Here is a 27,804-nt window from a genome sequence, read left to right as displayed (position 1 = left end):
GGAAATATACCTTAATAAACTGAATCTCCAAAGGAAACACACCTTAGGAGACTGGTAAGGTTTTGCCTCTCAAGCTCAGAACAGCAGCTTTCCTTACTTCTGCCAGTTCTCTATCTCTATCTCTCCTAGGCTTGCATTTAAAATGTATATTGAGGATGCTTACAGAGCTTGCAAGAGATCCAAAACCAGTTTAAGACCAAAGAGAAAGAAGAAGAAAAGTAAAACAGAATAAAGTGTCACTTTTAAATTCAGGCCTCTGTGGACCTAAATGGCTGACTATCTTTCTTATCTTCTCTGGCACTCTGCACCCTTGCTTCCTTCTTTCTTTTTTGGTAACATGGATTGAACTCAGGGGCACTCAAACACTGAGCCACATCTCCAGTCCTATTTTGTGTTTTACTTAGAGAAAGGGTCTCACTAAGATGCTTAGGGTCTTACAAAATTGCAGAGGTTGGCTTTGAACTCTTGATCCTCCTGCCTCAGCCTCCCGAGCAACTGGGATTACAGGCATGTGCCATTGTACCCACTCTGCTTTCTTAACAACTTCCTCCCTAAGCACTATAGCATAGGGAGAAAAAATAAAATGATCTCATATATAGAAGTCTTCTTCACCTTGAAAACCTTTACTTGAGGATTTCAGGCTTTCACATTCTTTAAATTCTAGACTGGTTCAATCTGACTTTCATAATTATTCCCTCTCATTACTTTAATTACACTTATTCTGAATATAGGGATGATATTCCTAATTGTTTGCCTATTCATCAAAAAACTGGGTGCTTAGAAGCGTCCGAGAAATATGATATCTTATGGTGGTATGTGTGTTGCTATAGTTTCCAGTCCTTGGGATTTGATAATATATATACAAACTATTATTAAAATAAGGTTTCCTAACTCCACATATAAGGACTCTATCAAACACTCTCCATCTCCTTATTGTCCAAATTCCACCACTTCAGAACTAGGTATTTTCCCTCAATGACTAAATTGTGCTAATTGAGTTCCTGTAAGACATATAATATTTTCCAGTCTGAGTCGTTTGTCCTAGACTATCATTTGTCATAAGTTTGATTTAGCACATCCTTATAATAAATTCGTGACTCCTGGAGGGTTTGTTAGTAATATTTTGACCACAAAATCAAGAGTCATTTAGAAGGATTTATGGCGTCTAACTACTGCTTTGGATCTTGTTAACTTTACTAGTCAATCGCTTATAGATCCAACCAGTGATTGTACTGCTAACTCATGTTGCAGTATGTTTTGCAGGCATGTGTCCAGTCTCCTTATGTGTTACTAACAGGATATACTAATATCACAAAAATGGACAGTAATTGATATTTTGTGCAGTGATCTAATTGTAATCTCACAAATTGTGTGAGTAGATTATAACAAAGATCAAGATATTTTGGTTTTAGACCAGCCTTCCTTTCTTATGCTCCCAACTAACACTGGATTAGACAAAAGAGGAACAAAAGAAAGAGGAGGGGAATGAAAATTAAAACGACAGGTAAATAAAGCAGACATAACTTTCCTATGTTCATATAAAAAAACACGGCCAGTGTAACTCCACATCATGTACGACCAAAGGAATGGAAAGTAGAAAGTTATATTCCATGTATGTATACTATGTCAAAATACATTCTACTGTCAAATATAACTAAAAAGAACAAAAAATAGAGAAAAAGAAAGTACGTATGCTATGATCTGATAAAAAAAAAGTTCTAAATGCTCCTTTACTAGAGTTATGTTAAATCTAATTGGCTGTATTAGTTTTAGAACTCCTGTGTTTTTTAATTCTATATTTTTTAGCTCATGATTTCATGGTGAATTCACATTTGATCCTGTGCACCTAAATTAATGTATTTTTTGATCAGTCTTAATTTATCTATTATAGAGGTTTTTGTATTCTGCTTTTATTCAGAGGCCAATTTTTTTCAAGGGTTGATTCTCAAATATATTAAAATATCTCCTTTTACAAAATTCTACAAAGGACATAGATATGGTGGTGTTGGGTATAAATCTGATAGCCATCAAGGACAAGTGGCCACCTGAACTTTTGATTTCAGTGTCCACTATGACTGTTAGACTTGACATCTAGCATTTCCAACTGTGCAGGACTGCCCTACATCTAAGTCATAAGGTAAAAGTCTGATAGACTCTATCTTGTTTTCTAATAGTTCAATCTAATAGAGGCTTTAATAAACATTTTGTACAGTGATCTAATAAACATCTGTGATGTTGTCTCCTACCTGTGGAGATATACCTATATAAAGCTACAAGATCTTTGTTTCCTACCTGTGTGCACACCTGTGTATTGTATTGTTGTGTTTACATACGTATTTGTGTCCATATATCATGTACATGGTATCAAAACTGACATATAGATAAATGATCACTCATTAATCATAATTTAAATAAAAATGGATCATGTGACATAAAAAAGTTTCAATTTAAATTAAGTAAACAAATGAGAGTAAAGGTGTCTTTAAAGTTACTAACTCGTGAGTTTTTCAAGGTGGTAAGACAATAAAGTGTTGGTTTCTATAAAATGTCTAAAATATAATATCCACTGCTTCTAGGATTTTTCTTCAATAGGGAAGGGATGGCTAATACTGCTAACTACACTTGTCTGATTCCTGGTTTTTACAATTAAAAATGAGTAAATTAGATTTAACATAAATGGGATCAATCTTCATAAATGTATTTGTTAAAAACATAAAAATGACTCATTAATTTACAAACTTAAAGTACTAAAATATCAACTACTAATATGAAATCAAGTACTTTTGACTTCTTAAATCCCATAAGGTAATATATTTAAACAATAAATGTGTTTTCATATATTAATAAATAGAAAGTTTGAGATTGCTTTGTTTCTGTGTCTTCACTAAAAACAAGATTACTAAGAGTTAAAATTCTATCAGATATAATTTTATATACAAAAAGTACAAAAGTTTTAATTAAAGTACCATTAAAAAGCAAAATATTTCATGTTATTAAAGTGGAGGAATTTGTCTAGATTCAAAATTTCATAAGGATTGTTTCAAAGTATAAATTTTAAAAGGAGTCAACAGCAAAAAAGAGACATAAAAGAGTTTTAGGTATGAAACTATATTCTTTTATTGTTTAATTTTTATTGTAATTTGTTATATATGACAGCAGAATGCATTTGAAAATATATTTTAATATGGAAAGAAAAGCAAAAAAGAAATAATAAAAGTCTTTTGTGTGATAAAAAGTTACAAAATGTCTAAGTAAGTTACAGAAAGCTTGTGGAAGGTAAATCTCAAAAAGTTTTTGTATGCAATTAAATTGGTTATATGCAATTAACACAATCAGTTAAAGTTACTTCACAATTTTTTCTAAGGTCAAATCTTAATGTACTGCTATAAACCAAAGTTTAATCCTTGATGTGTTAAAGTAACAACAGGATTTCTTAAAACATTAATTTACTCCTACCTATCAAGATAATTTCTTATCTGCATTAAGTTTTATTATTTAGAGAAACTGGTCTTAAAAGAATTAGGGTTTGTAAAACTCTGGTTAAATAATAATTATTGTTTTAGAATATCACACTATACTACACTACAAATTCTAAATTTTTCTTTAAAAGCTAAATTTGGTTAATATAAAAACCTCAGTGTAATTGTGGTGCTTTTATTGGCTTAATTATATACAAGATGTATTCATATCTTCCAAATAGACAAGTCTTTAAAATATAGATTTAAAAGAACATTTTACCAAGGTGATGTTCTTCAAACTAAAGTTTAAAGTAAAGGTTTAGGATTATAAAAATTATGTTTCTCAGTTCATAACTATTATATGGATCAAATATGTTTTTATTTTTGTTAATTTTTAAAATATTTTTATAAAATATTTTTATAAAAATATAGTTTTATAACTACCGTTGTTATTGCCTTTCATAATTACAACTTCTAATGTAACTACCTAAGTTAAATTAAGATAATAGGCCATCACTAATAGAACAAACAGGGTATAGGGCTAACTTCCAGTACTAATACTGACCCCAGTGAAATGGAAGAGGTAAATAACTGTAAAGTCATAGAAATTAAATTTAAAACCCCAGGACTCCTACTTTATGGCTGATGAAACTGGTTTGCTGGATGTTTAAAACCCAAACTTAAAGACCAAAGATGAAAGTGTCAAGAAAAAAAAAATAACCAATATTTTAGCCAGGTGTGCTGGTGCATATCTGTAATCCTAGCGGCTCTGGAGGCTGAGGCAGGAGGATTGTGAGTTCAAAGCCAGTCTCAGCAACTTAGTGACGCCCTAAGCAATTCAGTGAGACCTCGTCTCTAAATAAAATACAAAATCGGGCTGAGGATGTGGTTCAGTGGGTTGTGTGCCCCTGAGTTCAATCCCCAATACCAAAAAACAAAACAAAACAAAAATAGCCAATAGTGGCTCTTGCCCTCTGAGTCAGCTTGAAGTCAGAAAACAAGGGGACTTCTGTGAGGATTTTGCAACTCTGGACCACTACATCTAAGTCATACAAAAAAGGAAGATTCCTATGTTATCTCCTACCAATTTTGCGATTTTGCTAGAATGATTATCTAGCCCTAAGTGACAGAAATAAAGGGATCTCTACTAAACACGGAGGTTAAAATAACAAAAAGGTATTTTATAAAAATCAGATGACATTTGATATCTTAACTACATCTCATGGGACATTTATGACATTCAAAACTAAGTGTTGTGTTGACATTTCTGATAACTCTGGCAATCACTCAAGAGCCCTCTGAGATCAGGAGGCTATTGACAATATTCTTAAGGGTGTATATTCCCAAATAGAGTCCATGTCATCACCAGCCTTGTCATGGGAACAACTTCTTAGCTCTTGCACTTCTGGTAAAAAATTATTGCTTTCTCTCATCATGATATTCATTGACATGTTTCAGATGCTGCAACATTTAATTTTTATTAATCTCATTCCAGTACTCATGTCTTCTTATTTCTCTCATAGAAGCACCAACCTCTCAGATGACTTTACAACCTCTTTCCTCTAAACGAGAATTTTGCCACAGAGCCCTCAACTGACCCAAAACATTCCTAAAAGAGAAACCCAAACTGCTTGCTCTATATCACCCCCTCTTAACCTCAAGCAGCCAGAGTAGTTATCATCTATTTCCCTTTACAGCAGTAAGGGTTCCCTTACTCAGAGGTAAAAATGAGACCAGGACAAAGAACAGGTAGCTGATTTTTTTTTTAAAGGAAGAAAGAAAAAAATTTAAAGATTTTACAAAGGAAATGAGTATATAATATTCTCCATGATCAATGATTTGGCATAAAATACTTCAAGATCCCTCTGAGATCAGGAGACTATTGACAATAAACTTGAAGGTAAGTTAAATGCTTTAGGAGCTACCATAATGAGTTTTAGGTGATCAGATACAGAGTCTTAAAATCAGATAACAATTACAATGCCATGTTGCTTATCAATTAATTTGTGTAACACCTATCCAAACAAGCTCCCAATGGGATTGAAAAAGTAAAGGTGCATCTATTAATAAGTTGGAATTCTAACAATGTTAGTTTACATCATTTACAACTGTACCACTACATCTAAATCATATTAAAAAGTAAGATTCCTATGTTATTTCCTACCAATTTTGAAAAAAAAAAGTTGTCAAATGATCTAAATGGTTTCAATCCTTGGAATATGTTAAAACATATTGCATGTTGTCTCCATAGAGAATTTCCTTTGTTTTAATTCTGTATTCTTTTCTCACCGTTAGCTGCAAGTTCATCCAATCCCAGTTCCAACACCTCCAAGTAGACTAGCATGGATTTTAGTTAAAAAAAAAATTTTAAAAAGGGGGAGATGTAGAGAATGGATGAGTCCCCAGTCATCATCAAAAGGCAATCCTGGGAAATATTTCTTGCCAAAGGAAAGGATGATATCAGTTGACTCTTGGCTCTGATACTAACAGCTATCAGGTGCCCCAGGACAATGGGTTTCCTGGGTGCAGTAGAATGTTCCTAACACTGTAATAGTAGGATAGCTACAAAAAAAAATGTTTCTAGCTCTGTAAATTTTTAGTGCACAAAGAAGCCTCTGGCAACTCAAAAGCCTTAAACAATTTACAATGCCCCTATGCCCCTATAGTTTAACTTCACAATTATGAGACCCTATATAATAAACTTGTGGAGCTAGTTCTGGATCACTGTTCCTCCATCAGAGTGCAGAGTCCCACCTGGCCCCAGCTTTACTTGATAACATCTTGTGTTTTTCTCCATCTCCAGTTGCCCCTACTTGAATATCCTTTGTTGATGCTGAATGGATCATGGCAAAGAAGAAAAAACTTTCTAGCTTCAGAATTTCAAAATTATAGTGCATTATAAGGACAAAAGAACTCAAACTAGAAAGTGAAAGGTTCAGTAAGAAAGGTCAGGAGATTTGGAGAAGAAAAGGTGAAAGTTTCAACTTCAGAGGTTCCTAGGGTAAGAGATTACCTTGTCAATGTGCCTTAGGCTGTGTCTTGGAGAGTTAACCAAATCTCAATATTGACTTGGGATATCCAAACACAAAGAGGTATTTTCCCTATAACTTATGCAGGAAAACTGAGTGATCTCAAATAATTAAATGTATGGGAACACAGCTTAGGCAGATGACTTCAATGCTTTCATAGGGTCTGTATATACAAGGGTGCCATGGAAGGAGCAGAGAGCTTAAAGAAATTGGATACAAAAGTGCCATACAGATACAAATAAGGAGCACTTTTGTGGATGAGTGCATAGCCAATTGGCCAAAGACCAGATGAGATGATGGCCATCTCAGTGGAGGTAAGTTAAGAAACACATCAGTGGAAACTAAATATCTTCACTATGTCTTGATATTAAATAAAATATCAGGGGATACAAAAGAAGAGTTCAAGTAGACTAAGCTTGAGTTTGTAACGCTTCCAACAAAATGTTCAGATTATTAATGAAAAAGTCAATAAAGTTTGGGGGAGAGGGGTGTCCTATGGTTTGAATGTGTCCTTCAAAGGTCCATGAGCTGAAAGTTTGTCCCCAGTGTGGTAACATATAAGAGATGAGGCTAATGGAAGGTGGTTAGGTCACTGTTGGCACCACTTTTGGAAGAGATTAATATGGTTAATATAAGATCCCAGCTAGTTCCTGAAAGAAAGTTGTTAGAAAAAGAGAAAGCCTGGCCTCTGAACCGCTCTTACTTCCTAACTTGTCATGTGATTTCTTCAGCACAAAATTCCACCATTTTTATCACCTCTGCCATGAGCCTTTCATCAGAGGCCAAAGGGATAAGGCCACCAGAACAGGAGCTTTTCAGTCTTCCAAATACAATATGTGAGCTAATTAAGCTTCTTTTGTAGCCTCAGGCATTTTGTTATAGCAACAGAAAATGAACTGTGAAACAATCCATTGGCAACTAGCATTTTTAAAAAAATACACAGCATAGTATAATATAGCATGGCATATACCAAAGGGCAAGACATGTGATAAGGTTAAGTATTTTTGATAAAACTTTTCTCTTATGTATGCATATATACCTATATATTAAGTCATTAAATATGTAATATATTGCATTAAAGTCCCAATTACCCCATACACACTATCAAACTTCTTGCCACGTGACTTTGCAGTTTCTTTTATTAAAGAGTTAGAATTTCCACACTTTGAATCTAAGCCTGGCTATAGAAGTCAATTTGTTATATAGCATAACAACAGAATAACAGAGGAATGACAATGAACCAGTTCTAAGCCTACCCTCAAGATGTCCTGCATATTTCTACTTGCCCTCTGGCACTTCTGCCATTGCCATTAGAAAGACACATTTGGATTTATATGCTGATCACAAGATGAAGAGTAGATACACATAGAATAGCTACAGTGCTTCAAACAAGCCTATATAGGAGCAGAGCCCCCATAAGACTCACAGACACACAAGTTGTTCAATTTATAACAATAAATCAATAATGGACAAAGGGGGACCAGCCTAGTATGTCAATACCCCACCAAGGCACAGACTTATAAGTTATATTAACAATGAGTGTTAATTTTAGCCAGTAAGTTTTGACATGATTGGTTCCACAGTGACAGCACAAAGTAAAAATTAAATAGTATAGAAAATAGTGTATAATGTATACAAAGAAATAACATAGAAAGTAGAAAAAACAGTAAAAGGAGAGGGAACTCCACCCCCATTGCCACTACTTAAGTATAACCAATGTAAACACTTGGCATATTTGCTTTAAGTGTTTTTTTTAAGTTTGTACTTCAAAAATGTTAAACAATTTAGCTATGAATCTATTTCCCTTTAATATATTAGAATTACAGAAACAGATAAAGTATCTCTCAAACTTAATCCAAATTCTTATCTTTTTTACTAGATGAATGTGTGTTTTTTTATCTTCTAATTTTTCCTCATCCCTTCATCTAGATTATATACTTATGAAATATAAAATATATAAAAAAACATTGAGATGTTTTTAAAACATGGAGATGAAATAAGAGAGAAGCCCATACATACCAGATGTAAGTTACTTGGAATATTCTAGTCCTTGGGTTGGAGAGTTGAGTACCTAGTTATTCATGATTACATTTTTTTTTGTTTGTTTGTTTGTACTGAGATTGTACCCAGGGTACTTTATCACTGAACTACACCCCGGCTTGTTTTGTTTTTAATTTTGAAACAGGGTCTCTCTCAGTAAATTGCTGAGTCTGGCCCTAAACTTGCTGTAGCCTCTCAAGTTGCAAAGATTATAGGAATATGCTGCCATGTCCAACTTCATGATTACATTATTTTATTGACCATATATTCTTTAAACTTGCTAGATTAATTAAATTCTATTAGATATTTTTGTAGATTCCATTAGATTTTCCACAATCAGGTTGCTTGAAAATGAAGATAAATTTTAAAGTTCTTTTCCAATCTAGATGCATTAGATTACTTTTCTTCACCTGTTTGCACCAGATAGAATCACCAATAGCAATGTTTGAAGGGAACATCTTTGTCTTGTTGCTGATTTTAGGAGAAAGCATTCTTTCTTTGCCATTAATCTGATGCCAGGTATAAGGTTTTCACAGATGCTCTTCATCAGGTAGAGAAGTTCCCTTCAATTCCCAGGTTGCTGAGTTGTTATTATTTTAATTTTTAAATCAGAATGGATGACAGATTTTGGTAAATGTAATATCTGAGATTATGAAAATATAGTTTTTTTGTTTATTTTGTTTTTGTTTGTTAGACTCCACATATAAGTGGGACATGTACTATTTGTTACTCTATTTTTGACTTATTTCACTAAGCTTATTGTCCTCCAGGTTCATTAATATGGTCACAAATAGTAAAATGTTCTACTTTGTATGGCTTCATAATAGTCTATATTCTTTTCATATATCTGTTTCTGGCCACTTGTGTGTCTTCTTTAGAGAAATGTCAGTTCAGGTCCTTTGCCAATTTTTTAATCTGGTTGTGTGTGTGTGTGTGTGTGTGCGTGTGTGTGTGTGTGTGTGTGTGTTTCTATTCAGTTGTTTGAGTTCCTAATATATTTTGGATGCTAATGCCTTATCAGATATATGATTTGCAAAGTGTTTGTCCCATTCCATAAATTGCATTCTTCATTTCTTAGATTGCTTTCTTTGCTATGCAAAAGATTTTTGGTTTGCACTTGTCTGTTTGTTTCTGTTGTGTATGCTTTTGGTGTCAAAGACTAAAGATTACCGCCAAAGACAATATCGATTAAGTATATTTTCCCATTTTCTCTAGGAGTTTTACAATTTCAGGTCTTACATTTAATTGTTTGATCCATTTTGACTTGATTTTTGCGTATGATTTAAGAGTCCAATTAGTTCTGTTTTGCATGTAGATATTCAGTTTCAAAGAGACCATTATTTGAAGGGACTATTCTTTCTACATTGCATATTTTTGGCACCTTCATCTAAGATCAGTTGATAGTAAATGTATGGGTTTGCTTCTGGGGTCTCCATTCTGTTCCACTGGTGTCTGTTTTTATGTCAGTACCATATTATTTTTGATTACTGTAGCCTTATAACATACTCTGAAATCAGACTGGTAAAGAAGCTGTTAAATTCAGTGGGATATACTGCTTTTACTAAGTTGCCTGAAAACAAACTACAGCCTATCCCATAGGGCTAATGCAAATCCACCATAACTTGCCTGAGTGCATTTGCTATCTTCCTGTTCACCTGAAGTGCAGATCATCAAGCACTCTAACTCATTTTCTTTTTCTTTTTGGTACTGGTCAATTTAACCCAAGAGTAATTTACTACTGAGCTATATCCCAGCCCTTTTTACTTTTTATTTGAGACAGGGTCTTTTGCATAGGGCCTCACTAAGTCACTGAGGCTGGTCTTGAACTTGAAATCCTCCTATCTCAGCCCCCTAAGCTGCTGGGTTTAAGATGTGCACCCCGGTACCAGCAAAGACCTCCATACCTGTCCATCGTATGGTCGAAGAACTAACCCACATTTCCTAGCATATCTGAAAGCACCATGATGAATATAATGAATAATCTTGCTTTTCATTTGAGACCTCATCATCTACAAATAAGGAGAGGGATTTTTCTCCCACAGACCCAAATATATTTAACAATCACATAAAAATAGTCAGAAAAATTAGTAGCAAGACGATTTTTCTGTCTTATCTATCAATAAACTCAAAGGTATTATTTCTAATTTTGGTTTTCTCAAAGCATAAAATGATATTATTATACAGTATTTGGTTATATTTCACTGAGTACATTACTATAGGTGAGGCTGCTGTACAAGTCAAAGTCAAGAAAAAATGAGCATTTTTAAAAAAATCTCTTTGTACTCCTAGAGATTTAATGGGTGTCTCTGTTACCTTGCCTACAAGCTTTGGGGAGAATTAATAGTTTGTCTATACTATACTTTGTGATGCAAAAACCAAACTAAGAATAAGGGCAATAAGTTCATGTTTGTTCAGAAATACTGAAGATATGCAGAGAAAGAAACTCTGAACAGTCCTGAGATGAATTTATGTAAGTCAAAGAAATAATTTTTGAGGTAAAATTGTTTATTTAAAACAAATGTATAAAAGAAAATATCTAAATAAGTCAAATGCTTGCCTTAAAAAATAAACAAAAGCAAATTTGAGAAAACTTCAAGACTTTCCCTAAAATTTGTTAAGGAATTCAATGATTGACTTCTTATCTTACCATAACAATCTCTTCCCATACAGCCCAAAAGACATGCAATGAGACATTATGCTCCCATTTGGAGAACAAAAATCACTGACAGATCTCCTTTTCAGAGAACTTAGAAAGTACTCTATGGAGGAAGATTTAAAAAAAAAAAAACAACTAAAATCCACTGTAATAAAACATATCAGAAGTCCACATAAAATGTAGAGGAAGGTCAAACACATTCATGTGTTTTTATTTACAATTTAAAATTTAGGGGTGATATCTTAGTAACTTAAAAAGTGAAAGTACACATGGAGGAATTCTTACTATTCTAATGAAATCATTTCACTCTGCCAGTCAACACATGCCTAGAAGAAACATTCAGCAACAGCGCGCTCTGCGCATACCACAGGAATGATGACTTCACCCCCAGAAGGGCTCATATGCCTACCCACACTAGAAAGTAAAGCAGCAGTATTTTCTAGTTCATTCATTGAAGACAGTCATCTTCTCTGGGTTGTTTCTCTTTCTCTCCCTACCCTACATTTGAACTCTGCAGGTGCAAGCTCTGAGTCAAAGCGCTGATGCAATGCCATATTACGCCTTTATGAAGTGCAATAGTCCCAAACAAGGTGTTAAAGAGAATCTAAGGCTGAATGGGCCCTGAAGAGATTATCAGACCCTATAAAGACCCTCTTCGCCTTCTGGAAAAACTTAAACCAAGATAAGTACCTGACTTCTAAAGAAGGACATTTATTCATTCATTCAATGGTAAGTTGCTGCTGCCAAGAGCAAAATTCTTCACTAGGTCTGAGAAATACAAAGATAAATAAGACCTGTTCCTGGCTGGTAGAGATCATGATTCAGTGAGAGTCACTTTAATGCTGTCCCACTGTAATTCTCAGTATTCCCTACTAATTAATGCTTAATTCCCTTCTTCAGATACTGTCTTAATTCTCCTCTTCAGCATTTTTTAGAGTCACTTATTGAATTGAGTGATAATATTCAAGGGATATAACCATAAATGGCACAAAGAACTTGAAGTAGATTTTCAATCATCTACTGGAAAAAATATAACTTTAGGCACCCTTCTCTATTCCATCTGAATTGGATATTCCAGAACCTATCCTGTTTTCAATTCAGAGATAATCCTTTACTAGCAGGGTGGAAAGAGAACTTCTAATCCATACTTGCATGTAGACCCCAGTATGAGCTGCCTGAGAAAAGCCTCCAGATTGTTGAATGGACAGAACAGATGTAGAAGAATAAATTCACAGACAATAGACTAACTGACCAGAAAAAATTGTAGAGCACATCCATAGACTGCAACACCTCAATTTTCAGGTCTTAGTTTTTTAAAAGATAAGAATGAAAAAGTCAATAGATGTTCCAAGAAATCCAGAATCAAAAACTACAAAAGACTGAGAAAACAATTTCTTCTTGCCTTAGAAAATATTCAAGTAATGAAAAAACAAACATGAGAAGTCCATGATCAGCAAAACCAAACTCTGTGTTGTATACAGACACCATGAAGAGACAATGGCCTGTGAGAATGAAGACTGCTACAAACAGGTCTATTGAATAATCTGGTCAAGCCATATAATGGAAATCAACTGAAATAAGATAAAGGCAGTGAATGGCTTTTTCATGACAAATCTGACATGCATGCCCTGAAAATTCAGGCTGTTAGAAACATTTATTAATAAAACTTAAGGTTACACATGAAAAAGCCTCAACATTCATGAAGTTAATTCATCCTGTTTTTAGGATATGAATTTGTCTCTATGATATGATATATTTTGGGTTATCAAAGATGATTTTCTATTGATACTCATATAATTTTTAAAAAAAATGATAAAGACCAGGGTTGTAGAGAAAAGCATGTATAAAATGCCAAAGCTTCAGATAAAGAGCATTTTTTTTCTTACACAAAGGAAATACTAAATCTAAAATAGGCTATCATTCATTGGCACTGGTTATACAGAGGCGAAAGGTAGTGCTAGAGAGCTTACCATATAAACCAACACATTTCAAACACGTCAACTCCCACACATAAACAAACAAACTCATTCTATGAGGCTCCTACAGGAGGGTAGGTAGCATGTGTGCTTAGGGAGTGACCCCAAGTGAGTAGACGCTGCCCAGTCTCCCTCATGTGGTGGGATGGAGTGGCCTAGGACAGGTATCTGAGAGCCTCCATAGGTAGTATGCCTGCCTAAACGACTCCATGCCTTTGGCAACTGGAAGCAGGTAGGACCTCTCTAAAGACTATGTTCTTAGATCTTGGTCTAAGACCCAGAAAAACTGTTCTCTAGGAACAATGGGAAAATAACTGGAAAAAGGTAAGACCATAGAAAAATTTGGTTGGCAGAGGGTGAAAGTATGCTTTCCCAAGGTTTTAAAATCCTTTCATCTATGCATTTTAAAAAGCATTGACTGGCTTAGGGCCAGTCGCTGGTATAGGCTTTAATGGGAGCTTTGTTTTGCCCTCTGCCTCCCTCACAGAAGTTACTCATATGGACAGAAGGGAAGTGTATTGCTTGCTGCCTCTTGGGGAGAGTCTGCATGCTGAAAGCCTCAGAGGCAGCAGGAGACACCTTGCCTTCAAGGGACTTGGACTCTCGTTGGAGCCAGTGCCATGTTTTGGCTAGAACACTGCATGAAATCTTGCACTGGTTTTGGTGGATGGTCTTAGAAAAGTCAATTAGGTTATGAGTCACAGAGAGAATTCACAACCCATAGGGCTGGTGGAACAGTGACTAGCATATAAACCTTATACACAGGCATTCTGTTGTTACTCGTATGAGAAAGAGTACAACCTGTATTCCATGTAGCCATAAAGGCTGAAGTTGATGTGCATGCTTTACTGTAAGTTGAAGAGTGAAGAGATAATGCAGCAGAAGACACTACTGTATAACCTCAAATTAATCTCAAATGTGCTATCACAATTTGAGATTAATTTGAGGTTATATAGTAGTGTTCAGCACTAATCTAGAAAAGGGAAAGATGAAGATGGTTTCAGGTGTATCATATAATCATTGGGATTTGGGGCACTTCAGTAAAATGTCTTTATTGATGACAAAATAAAGCCTCTAGCTCTCCTTGAATGAAAGAATAACATGGATATGATTTCATCTATGCATTTTAAAAAGCATTGACTAGTTTATGGGCCAGTTACTGGTATAGAAAAAAGGACCAAAATAGCCCTGGGTCCTAGAAAAAAGGACCAAAATAGCCCTGGGTCCTTTCATCTGACATCTTCCAAGCCAATAATGTTATTGAGCATTATGAGCCAGGCATCCTGCTAAGTCAAACTTATTCTAAATGGTTTTATCCATTTCTCCAGGTCCACTGGATGCTAATAACTTCTAAATCCATCACTACATCCCAGAGCTGTCTCCCATGCCCAAATCCATATATCTCAACCCTCTACTGGACTTTCCATCTGAATATACCACAAGGCTCTCAAACTGAACAATTCCAAGTTTACTCATCATCTCATTCTACCCACTCATCTTGACTTCTAGAAAACCTTGCTTCTTTTCTATGTGGTTCCTTGTTAATGGTAACACTCTGAAGCCAGTATATCTTTGTAGACTGCTTCTTGTTTCTCCTCACTTCCACGTACTCTTGTTTTAGTTCAGAGCTATGTTGGCATTACTTCCAGTTTCATACCTGCCCAGAGGCTTCTTGAAAACTTAACTTAATCATGTTATTTTAGTGCTCACAACTGTGTACAGGTTGCTGTGACCTACGGATAAAATCCAAATCTATTAATTATAATGCTGTTTGGAGCCCTCTTAAATGTTCGGCTTCATCTTTCATCACTCATACAAAGGCACAGTTAATATTTTTTTTATATATTCAAAGGCCTAAGCTATCAGACATCTTGTTCTCTTTTATTCTATTTATTGAATTTCTGTTCATTCTGTGAGATGGACTTAGCTTAATCATAATATTTACAGTCAATGGAATCTAACCATCACCCTTTTTCTGGTTATACTCTCTTTATTCTTCTCTCAATGGACACACACAGGTCTGCACACACACACACACACACACACACACACATACACAGAATATTTTATTGGCAAATTATTATTTATAAACAGTATAAATGCTATATAAATCAATATGGAAAAATAAAATGTGGTATATAGAACACATTTGGACAATGGAGTATTACTCTGCCATAAAGAAGAATGGTTTTATGATATTTGCCAGCAAGTGGATGGGTCTGGAGACTATCATCCTAAGTGAAATGACCAGTTCCAGAATCAAAGGTCAAATATTTTATCAGATATGTAAAAGATAACTCATGATAAAGGGGGGGTATATAGAAGTTCAGTAGATTAGACAATGAAGAATAAAAGGGAGGGGGATAGGAAAAGGAAAAACAGTGGAATGAATCTGACATACTTTTCCTATATACATGTACAAAAACATCACAATGGATCCCACCATCATGTACATCCACAAGAATGGGGTCCTAACTAGAATAAGATGTATTCCAAACTTGAATAATTATATCAAAATGGATTCTACTGTCATGTGTGACTAAAAAGAAACAATAAATAAATAAGAGAAAAATTCATAAAAATTAAAAATGATAAATACTTATCTAATTTGTTTATACATCTTTCTCCTCTGCTAATTTATGAGCTTCTTAAGCTCTAGAACTAAACTTTATATATCTTTGTTTTTTCTAACACCTGATATAGGGCCTAATATATATTAGTGGCAGAACTGGAATATGTTGAATAAGTGAATGAGCCCAAAGAGACATGTACAGACTTACACTACAGTAGTAGTTATAATAGCAATAAATACATTCCCATTAACAGAAAATGGGTAGTCAATTGAGTATTATACATCTAGTGACATATGCATTAGCATGGGGAGATCTCCAAATCATAATATTTATCAAAACAAAGCAAGTTGTAAGAATATACAGCATGTAGAGATTGAAGTATGCATAAAACATTCAGATCTGACAAATCTAGGTGATGATTATATAGGTGCTAACATTCTTTGCTTTTACGCATATTTTAAACATTTCATAATACAAATTTGTTAGAGGTATAGCCATAAAAACATACAAAGTGACAATGGCAAGGGCTAGAGACATCTTGAAAGGGACCTCACCCACTACCCCATGAGATACACATATATAGTCAAGAGAAATTATATTTAAGCAACATAGCATTCAGCTATTTACAATATATTTCTAAGTAAATTTATATTTCTATATAATGAAAAATCCTTGATCTAATTATTATTATTATTATTAGTAGTAGTAGTAGTAATAATAGTAGTAGTACTGATAATTGAACTCATGGGTACTCAAAAACTGAGCCACATTCCTAACCCCATTTTGTATTTTATTTAGAGACAGGATCTCACTGAGTTGCTTAGGGCCTCACTAAGTTGCTGAGGCTGGCTTTGAACTCTCGATCCTCCTGCCTTAGCCTCCAAAGCCACCGGGATTACAGGCATACATAACCACACCTGACGAAGATCTAATTATTCTTTACAGTAGAATTTCTTTTCAATATTGCTACTATTGCTTATTTTAGTCATGAAAAACCAGAAGTGTAAATATGTTTAGAGAGAAAAACCTCAAAAAAAAAAAATCTACCTATTCTCACCATGTACAGAGACCACAGAACGAAAACACTCAGAGATGAGATTTTCACCCCCTTTTCAAAAGTCCTGCAATTAGCACAAATTGAGAAAAAAGATAAAAAGTTTTCAGGCAAATTAAGAAGAAAATATGTATTTTTGTACAAGATAATAGAATTTCATATATTTTCATTAGAGCATAATTTAATTTTAGGCATAGATACAGTCCTGACAACAGCAAACCGAAGGGAAGAAAAACTACATTCACTTGGAAGCCATTACACAGTAGGCATTTAATTCTTATTGAAGTCTGTAACACTGGGATTATTGCCTTCATTTTATAATAACTGAAAATGAAGCCCAGGGTGTTGTATATTATTTTTAATGTTCAAATTGAAATTGAAAGGGGATTGGAGGTGTCATCCACAATAGAGTGTTTGCATATTAAAAAAAAAAAGGAAAGGAAAAAAGCAAAAGAAAATTGAAACCAAATCTTCCTTACTTAAAAGACCATGCTTCTTCTACTACAACACCCTCATGTTCAAGGATCTTTCCCTTTATACACAGACTGCCACCTTCTCTTGTGTCCTTAGAGCTTAGTGTACTGATCTATAATAGACCTAAAGAATGGATTACAAGTGACACACACTTATCTCCTTCACACTTATCTCCTTTGTTAAAGTTGCTTAATAATACATACATGAGACATAAAATATGACATAGTATTATATACACATATGTATCCTTTGTTATACACAGGTTTCAGTGTTAATCTTGATTTTGAGAATATAAGAAACCATTATTAAGCAAATAAAAAACTTAAGACTAATACGATAAAATACATCACTTGTGCAAATCCCTTAGAAATTTACAATTATGTTCATAGTTGTTTACTGAATTATTCATTATAGTAAAAATCAGGAAACCATCTAAATATCCAATAATCAAGAACTGAGTGAATAAATAATATTATATCCATAGCATGGGATACTCTGGACTCACTATGAATCATATTTAAGAAGAAAACATTTTATGAAGAAACATGTACACACTGAAGAGCTACAAATGCAAGTAGTATGTTCAGGGTAAAAGACATGTTTAGATATTTGAGTTTACATAAAAATATAAAATAGTAGAAAGCCAAACATCACATTGTTAACCTCAGTTCACCTTTGTTCAGATTTGGAGTTTTTATCCCTCTATTGCCCATGTTTTCTAAGTTTTGGCAGGAAGGATATATTACTGACATTAAGGGGGAAGAATCAAGAGTCAAGCTGCCCTCTCATACATTAACAAAACTTGTGGATCAGAAATGTTTTGCCTAGTTCATAATAAGCTCTCATCATGAAGTATGGGAGCTGGAATGGGCTGAGGTAGAAGCAGGAGATAGAGACTGGGAGGCTAGGAGCAAGGGTCGGGTCAGAAAGAAAAAAACACTTCACCTAAGTGTGTCCACCTCCTCAATTGCCCCACAAAGTCAGGTTGCTCCAAAAGAGGGAGAGGCAATAAGGAGTTCATCCAAGGAACAACCAAACACACAGCTATAAACAAAGACTAATGTCATTCTGTAAAATCAGAAATCTTAGGTAAAAATAAAATTTTCATAAAGGTGGTCTCTTATGTTTAATTTATTTATATTATGATATCCTCTCAATTCTGATTCAATGTTTATATCAAAAGTATCAAAAAAATATATCCATCTCTTTAGTTGAGTTATAACTTAAAAATCATTAATTTAATATTTCTAAATTATTATTTAAGTGTTCATATCCAATAATATAAGAAGGACTGGCATATAACTTATTAGCACATAAAATTTAATGAGAATTTACAATGTGCAAGGTACTGAGCTTCACGCTTTATGTGAACTGGCTAGTTTAACAACACTGTGTGAAAGTCTATTATTCTTCACACCATATCAATGAAGTTTGAGGTTCAGAGAGATGAGATAACTTGACCAAGGTTACCAAATTCATCAGTGGTAGAGTTGCAACTTAAATCCTGGAATTCTTACCTTAGTGTGGCCTGTGCATTGCTGCTACTCTATACCATTAAAAATAATTGACAAAGTTGAGATAAGTGACAACTTTAGGAAAGAAGGAACTGGAGAAGCAGAGTTTGCTAAAGGGGACAAGCTGGAGAATGAGCAACAGGATATGGGAAGAACAATAGTATTAGTAAAGTCATGAAATGTGCTGGCATCCACTCAGAAAGAACCCGGGGCTGTAAATGAGCAAGTTCCGCTCCTGGATTGCATGAGCTCCAGAGGGCGAAGCAGACTATTTCTATGCCCCACCCCTCAGCATCCCTCAGTGTCCTGGAATTCTGAACATTACTAATCCTTCTCCAAGGAGGGGCAAATCCACAAGAGGAAAATTCTTGCAAAAATCTAGGATGATGTTTAATGGGCGTGTATTCAAGACTTGATGATACAGTGGGAAAATAGGTGAAAAGAAGCTAGCTGGTCACTTTGCATTTTTTGACTAGTAAGTATGAATATTCCAAATTACTCCACTGAAATGCCCATTTACCTTGTTTTATATTTTAGTGTCTGTCATTAAAAGTGTTGCAATGGAGAGGCTAGAGTTATGACTGTGGAGGTTCATTCATCATGGTGGAGGGGACAGCTTATTGGACAAAATGCCAGCTTTCGTGACCATGCCACTCCATGTATAGAAGTTAACATGCAAGTGGTACTGACTCAGCAGCTCGTCTCCTGAATGAAGTTAGTTCCAGAGAATTGACTCAAATGCATGGAGGTCCTTTGGACAATAACTGTAAAAAAATTTGCTTCTCCTGCCTGGATAATGTACATTGTAAGAACTTTTACAAACTTGGGATATTCCCAAGTTCCCTTGAAGCATGAGATATAAGATAGCCCAGGATCTTCTAGGGCAATCTTAGAATTGATGCCCTGATCTAGCTAGCCTCCCCTTCTTATGGTTAGCTTCATACTAAGCTCATATGGCCTTCCCCAGCTACTAGTTTTCGTTCAGCCATGTGGTTAACTGTCTGTAATAGTCTTTACTCTTTCTTCACCCTTATTCTTAGCATAAAGTCAGTCATGCACTTGATGCTCTGACTACTCTTTTATGAACAAATATTGTACTTTTATGATTTTATTAACTATTTTATAATGACAAACTAGGAATGTTTAGTAGTTCCTGAAAATAATGCTACACTGTATAGATCAACAAATAACTAGAATAATGGTTCCATTTAAAAAAAAAAACTATAATCTTAAAAACATATCAACTAAGTTTATATCAACTGAAGAAGTCTTTATTCCAGTTACAATCTCAAAACAAATGTAGCACGCATTAATTGGGCAGCCACTATGTGTCAGATATTATTCTAAGTATTACCTACTAACGTAAAAAATATTCTGCTATATTCTAGTTAAGATGGCAGACAACTATAAACTGATACTAAGTGCTATATCTATGGTTCATTAAAGTAGTGTAGAAACTAATTTTATGTATACCTTGGTAGCTTCTACTTTAGTCTAAATATCTATTTTAGAACTGAGCTTCTACCTTAGTCTGGATTTCTACCTTAGACTAAATATTTATTTGTGAGTAGATGTTTAAGAAGTAAGTGATACATAGTTAAAAAAAGATTTGAGCCTGCACCATGGTGCACACCTCCAATCCCAGTGACTCAGAAGGCTGAGGCAGGAGGATCACAAGATCCAGGACAACCTCAGCAATTTAGTGAGATCCTTAGCACCAAGACCCTTTCTCAAAATTAAAAAAAAAAAAGTGGTAGACATTCGTGGGTTCAATCCTCAGTAATTTATATATATATATTACTATGAGAAACTAGAAGAGTGAGATTAATATTAATATAAGCTAATATTATTCATGCCTCAGGATCTTCTTGCTATGATTTCTTCTTTTACTTTGTTCTTCTCCAAGCCCAATTCAAGATTTCATCACCACATTCTTCACCATCATCTCTCAAACATTATCAATCTTTTTGACACATAATGCACTCCTCCTCCTTCTACTCTTCCTGACTTCTCCTAGATGGGACTGCTTCCATATATGCTGACATTCCAGTTATGACAGTGGTCCAGCCCTCCCTGTTCCAGCTACCTCTGCTATTAGATCACTATCTCCCTCTTTAATACCTGCTGCTAATTGTATTTGTTCATTTCCCACACATAAGCATGACGTGGTCATTTTGGTGATACTTTATTCCTATTGTCTGGTTATGTGGAATCTGTTTTTCATACCAATTCATGTTTTCTCTGTAATTTCACTTTAATTTACTAATTCCTATATGTTTTATTCTTGAATTCTCAAGATGATTATTAATGAAGTGGAAATCTAGTGATCTTTAGTTATTTCTAATAATTTTCTGTCCTAAAATTTCCCATTAACCAGACCTTTTTTCTTCAGGATTATTGCAAGACTGCTTTCAGAGCTGTTCTCCAACATTCAGCACATCTTTGTTTCTGGTGAGAGGCATTAAAGGTGGAAAACAAGGCTAAGGACAGACCTTGATCCCACTGTCTTCCCTCAGAATATCTTCTGGCCAGGATCAGGCAGGCTGTGGTGTGGCCAACCCAGCTACCTTCAAAACAGCTCCTCACTGTACTAGAGCCCTCTGGTGGTAAGAGAATACCCACAGTAGGCCTGTCAAAGCAGAGAACCTCAACCTGGTTATACCCAGGGGCCCCTAATCCTTCTGGCTCTTTTTGTTCATTTGGCAAGCTCAATTCTTCCCTCCCTTTGGGTTCCAGAAAAAGACGTACTTAAGAATACGAAAATAAATTAAATTCAGTTGAAACTAATTTAAACATTTATTCTCTTCATCAAACTTAATTCCTTCCAGAACTTTTACTCTCCCTTCACAGTTTGTAAATAATCATCAATTCAAATTTAAAGTCTAGAAATTAACAGTATCTGATCAGCAGCAGAGTGATTAAAGCTCTCCTTCAAGCCTTGGCTGAAGCAAAAATTATAACTATCATCTTCAATGCAGAAATATTACATGGCAAGGGTAAAGACAGAAGAAGAGTATAATCATTTGGTATGTTCAAATATAAAACATATTAGGGAAATTTCTAGATCCATTAAGTAAAATTGCAATAACTTTTCTGTCTCTATGCTTGCCTCTCAGGAATCAATTCTCCTTTACATAGCCTAGGTGACCTTTAAAAACACAAGTTGTTCATCTCCTACTCTCTGTCACTCTTGGCTTCTATCAAAGTCTTCACCTTGGCCCTCAAGGTCCCACATGAACAAACCTTGGCTACTTTCCTAAGAGCATTTCCTATGAGTCTCTCTCATAACTTACTAGCTTAATAAAAATCAGAATAATGTGACAAACTCTCAAATATCTGTGTTCTGGAACATGCTAAGCATGCTACTCTTGAAAGACTCTTGTATTTTTTCTTCCCCTGGTAGGAATGTTCTCCCAGATGTTTCTTTGATTTACTTCTTCATCTCATATAAATCTGTATCAGTCAGTGTCCCTGCAGGACATGGATTACTCCTTAGACCATTATATAAAGAGAAATTACTAAAGGAATTTTACAGGGGGTATGTTCAGGATTAAGTGAAAAATGGGCTGTCAAGGCACTTGTAGATTAGAAACAGGAGGAAGCCTTTACCATCCCTAAGCCTGAAAGGGCAGTTGAAGGAACTGATTTATTGCAGCCCACTGAGAGCCACAACCCCTCCCAGAGGTTCCCCAGCAGGACATGGGGGGAGTGTTAGAAAGCAGGTAGAAATATAGGAGAGAAAATTTTCCTGGCCTGATCTTTTTCTCTTCCCTTGAATCTCTGAAAGGTTCCAAGCCTTGCCAGGAGCCAGTGGCTGAGAAACACATCAGTCCTCATTAGTCAGCCTCCTGGGGCCAAAGTAGGGAAAGGGAAAAATTGGATCAGATAGGCAAATGGAGAAAGGCCAGGACAAGGGCTCTATTCAAAAGATCACCTCCTAAGAAAGAGCTTCACTAATTAATCTACCTAAAATGGTACCCCATTAAAGCAATCCTTCAAGCCTTGGCTGAAGCAAAAATTATAACTATCATCTTCAATGCAGAAATACTACATGGCAAGGGTAAAGATAGAATAAGAGTATAATCATTTGGCGTATTCAAATATAAAACATATTAGGGAAATTTCTAGATCCATTAAGTAAAATTGCAATAACTTTTCTGTTTCTATGCTTGCCTCTCAGGAATCAATTCTCCTTTACACAGCCTTGGCTAAAGCAAAAATTCACTCAATTTGTTATTGTATTTCTCACTACCTGATATTATATTGTATTGTTGTTTATTTGCTCTCACACTAACATATAAGTTCTGGAAGGGCTGGTATTTTGTCATTTGTATTAATTTCTGCATCTCCACAATTTATAAAAACTACTTCATAGCAAGTGTTCATTGTTTATTGAATGAATGAATGAATTTAACACTCCCTTTGCTATTCGAAAGTATTTATGTTTAATAAAATTAGAAAAATACAATATCTCTAAAGAGTTATAGTTGACTTAGTCACACATACTATAGTCCTTTCTAAATTTCAAAATATGTTTCTTGCTAATTTACCCTGTAGAATAACAAAAATTTAAACATTTTTGTGATAAAGAAATATATATAAACACATTATATTTCATAGATTTTATACACAAATATAAAATAACAGAATCTTGGAACTGGAAAAAAAACATTAAAATTCTTAGCACAACCCCACACTCAATACATGGACATTCTTGACAAGGGTCCCTTCATAGGTAAAGAGTAAAGAGTGAATGTAATACTTCTCCCAGAGAACATATGTTCATAATAATTACAGCTGTTCATGTGTGATTTTAGTTATGGTATTTGATCTATTAAAATTTAATGTTTAAAAATGGATAGAATACTCTTTACATTCAAAATGGGACAAAAGTTTATTTAAAAAATACTGGCAAATAATTCTCTATGATATCATATTTATATTATTTATCTACCTGATCAATGGAATGAGAGGAAATTCACTATATCAAGAACTGGCAACTTAAACAGCTCTTATTATAATTAAAGTTTGTGTTTGGGTCTTTTTATATTTAAAAAAACAAAAACTCTGTATCTAAGTCATATTTTCTTTCTTCCAGACCAAACATTCACAGTTCATCGGACCAAGTTTCCTAGGCCATTCTTTGTGGAAACAACATCCAGATGCTCTTTTGAACATGGTCTAGTCCATCAACTTTCCCTTTAAAGTCTTAGATGGCAAAAGAGTTCTCCAGCCTGTATGTGCCCATTGCAGTATAGTGGTTGTCTATCTTTTCCTCTTACCTGGACCTTCTATTTTTATTGACAAACTTGAAAGTACAGTTTTCTTTCACTTTTCCCCTCAGCCACAATATATTACTGATCTTCACTGAATTTTTTTCTTTTGTTTTTGTTTTTATTGTCATTGTTGCTTATTTCTTGAAGCCTTGTTCTATTTTATTTTAATTTCAAATTGATTTTTTAAAAAAATTAATGATAGCAGAATGCATTACGCATATGGAGAACAATTTTTCATATCTCTGGTTGTATATAAAGTATGTTCACACCAATTCATGTCTTCACATATGTACTTTGGCTAATGATGTCTATCACATTCCACCATCCTTGCTAACCCCCTCCCTCCTCCCTTCTCCTCCCACCCCTCTGCCCTATCTAGAGTTTGTCTATTCCTCCCATGCTCCTGCTCCCTACCCCACTATGAATCAGCCTCCTTATATCAGAGAAAACATTCACCATTTGTTTTTTTGGGATTGGCTATGTGCTGCAATTAGAGCAGGAATTACTCTGCTGATGACATTCTACCAAATAAGTCACTGGAGACTTACCCGCAGCAACTATGATAATATCTGCCAGCTGAGTGTGGATCTTCAGTTGTTCTCTGGGAGTGTATCTGTGAGCTATGGTGACAGTTGCATCACCTGCAATACAGAAGAGTTTTCATTAATGATTATTGTGCTTTTCCAAATTTTATGAAAGCTCTAAATCTAGAGGAATTTGTTATGTTATCTAAGAATAGAAAATATTGTTTTGACATGTCTAAATCCCGTGAGAGAAAAAAGCTAGATAAGGAGATTTGGATGAACCAAAATATTGCACCTTTCGCCAGACACGGTGGTGCAGGGCCATAATCCTAGCGGCTTTGGAGGCTGAGGCAGGAAGATCACTGAAGCCAGCCTCAGCAATGGCAAGGCACTAAGCAACTCAGTGAGACCCTGCCTATCTATAAATAAAATACAAAATAGGGCTGTGGATGTGGCTTAGTGGTCAAGTGTCCCTAAATTCAATCCTCAGTAACAAAAATATATATATATGTGTGTGTGTGTGTGTGTGTGTGTGTGTGTGTATGTGTATGTGTATATATATATATATACCCATTTCAAATAGATGCAAAGAAAAATCAAATTAGGCTGAATGAAGATAAGTTCTGATTGTCATGGAAAAACTATAAATCCTAAAAATCCAGAATTTGAAAAGTCCATATTTCATGTTTAATGGATTGGCACAGAAGATATTCATTTGCTTTCTAATGACAGATAAATAAATTCAGAAAATAACAAGATAAGTATTCTACAACTGAACAACACATTATGGAAATAAGGTTAGAGATGAATTCTGACATGAGGACATATCAAGGAAGAGTTCTTAGAGGAGGCAAAATATTTTAGGTATTTTAATTATGAGCATGATATACCAATCATTATGTGTTTAGAAAATGAAGAGGTCTAGACTATAACAAGAAGCTTCTGTATAAAAACTTTAATGGAGTTATGGGTAAGTAAGAGAGGTAAGCAGCTTGAGGCATTCCAAGGTTTAAAGTGTCAACCAGGAAAGAGGAGTGAGGAAAAAGTGATGATGTGGAGACGTTGAGAGGGACTTCCAGGGAGAGTGTGGCCACATGAGACACTGTCTCACTTTCCTTCTCCTGGAAGTTGTGCAAATGCTACACAGATCATAACAAAAGTGCACTATCTCGATATCTAGAAAAATTAGAAAACATATTTTCACAGACTCCAAAAACATGTAAGAGTTACCAAAAGCAGCAGTTACTAGATACCTCATAGGGATAAAAGTAGCAAAAACAAAAAACAAACAAACAAACAAAAACACGCAGGGTCTTTGAAAATGACTATCAAAATATACTTGATTGAAGTGAAGGGTTTACATCCAAACTGGGGGGAAAAAAGCCCATCTTTCTTAATTATAGCAGAGAAAATAAAAATAAAATCAGAAGAGCCCTCTTGGATCAGGTATAGTTCAAAGTGTGTTATATCACAAAAGTGACATAGAGGAGCCATTACAATAGGGAGCTTCATGAAAGCAGAGAGGCCACAGGCTGCCTCCCCAACCTATGGTGGAAATATTCTGCAAATAGCAGGTCCACCAAAATCTTAACTCATTCAATTATGAATAATAAAAAAGGACTGGATGAAACATCAATAGAAGTCTTTACATAAGGGAAAGCCCAGAATTTTGAAAAGTGATGAAACAATTCTGATTCAAATAGGAACTATTATAGTTTTCTGGCAGATAATTATAGGCACTTATACAAATTAATAGACCAGCATACCAAAAGAATTGAATTTTACCATATGCAAATTTTAAAATAAATAAAAGCATACATTTAAAAAGTGGCAGAATCAAGAAAAAACAAAAAGAAAAAAATTTGTAAGGAATTTACAGTTTATCAATAAACTTGACAAAAAAATGCTGTCATGGAAAACTTGAACATTATAAACAAACACTATATCAAAATGTTTAAAAATTAGAACTCAAGATAATAAAAAGTTGGAGCTCCAGTGGCGCAATCGGTTAGCGCGTGGTACTTATAAGATAATAAAAAGTGAAGAAAAAAAGACTTGAATCAATCAAAATTGACTTATAATTGTCAACACCAACATAGTAAAGGTCCTGGATTGTAAAGATTTTAAAAGAAGGAGGAGAGTGGGAGGAGGAAAAGGAGGATGATGAAGAAGAAGAAGGAGGAGGAGGAGGAGGAGGAGGAGGAGAAGGAGGAGGGGAGGAGGAGGAGGAGGAGGAGGAGGAGAAGAAGAAGAAAAAAAGAATCCTATGAGTAAGCAGGCCAAATTTCCAATTTTAACATTCAATTTTAAAAAATTATAGGTCAATATCCACAGAAATTCACATGAAGTCATTGGAAGTTAAGAATTTTAGACCAGACAAATCTGCCTCTCAGATTAAAAAATAACAAACAATTCTGAAAATAAAAGAATCAGGGAATACTGCTTAGTATTAGTTTCCTCAGGAACATGCTAAAATATGTACTTCAAATTAATTAAGATGAGTTTGAGGAAACTGGCCAAAAGACTATCATAGAGTTCTAAATATATTTCATTATATAACTAAGGTTTAAAACTATGTGAGAACCAAAGTGACAAACTACTCTGCTTTGAATGTTTACCTCCTACCAAGCTCATGTTGAAATTTAATTGCCATTGTAGCAAATTAAGAGGTGGCACCTTCAAGAGGTGTACAGGTCATAAGGGCTCTGCCCATATGAATGGATTAATGTCCTTTGGTGGAAGTGGGTTCACTACAAAAGGATGAGTTCATCCCCCTTTTGTCTCACTTGGACCCTTCCTTGCCCTTTTGCCTTCTGCAATGGCATGATACAGCAAGAAGACCCTCACCAAATGCCAGTACCTTCATCCTGGACTTCTCATCTCCTGAATTGTGAGGGAATAAAGTTCTGTTCTTTATAAATTAGTCAATCTGTGGTATTCTATTATGCCTGCACAAGGTAGACTAAGACACAGGTGAATGTAAATGATACTTGCTTTGACTATGCAGGAATAATGCAATTAACAGAATTAAAATTGGAAGGAAAACGATAAGAAATTTTAGTTATTGCTTAATATGCTATAATGGGAATCAACAAATATTCAAAAAGCTAATCAATAATAGTTTAAAAATATTAAAAGTATAAATACTTTGAAAGTTAATTTTTGTTGGCAAACATCAGCTAACACATAAAAAGAAATGGAATCAGATTATCACTTATTTTATGAGTATC

The 27,804-nt window shown here is 34.7% G+C and overlaps 1 protein-coding gene across 4 annotated transcripts in view; it reads right to left on the bottom strand.

The window, feature by feature from the left end:
* Positions 1–27,804, bottom strand: part of Mthfd2l (methylenetetrahydrofolate dehydrogenase (NADP+ dependent) 2 like) — a 109,699-nt gene that overhangs the window by 34,595 nt on the left and 47,300 nt on the right. For all 4 annotated transcript variants that reach the window (XM_076864104.1, XM_076864101.1, XM_076864100.1 and 1 more), the window contains exon 6: positions 24,599–24,691. In XM_076864104.1, coding sequence (XP_076720219.1) covers positions 24,599–24,691 — 93 coding nt within the window. The remainder of the gene's footprint in view (positions 1–24,598; positions 24,692–27,804) is intronic.

The sequence above is a fragment of the Callospermophilus lateralis genome, chromosome 8 (assembly GCF_048772815.1).
Source record: "Callospermophilus lateralis isolate mCalLat2 chromosome 8, mCalLat2.hap1, whole genome shotgun sequence".
NCBI classification, from domain to species: Eukaryota; Metazoa; Chordata; class Mammalia; order Rodentia; family Sciuridae; genus Callospermophilus; species Callospermophilus lateralis.
The sequence above is the reverse complement of the archived record's forward strand: the minus strand, read 5'-3'. Positions and strand labels throughout refer to the sequence as shown.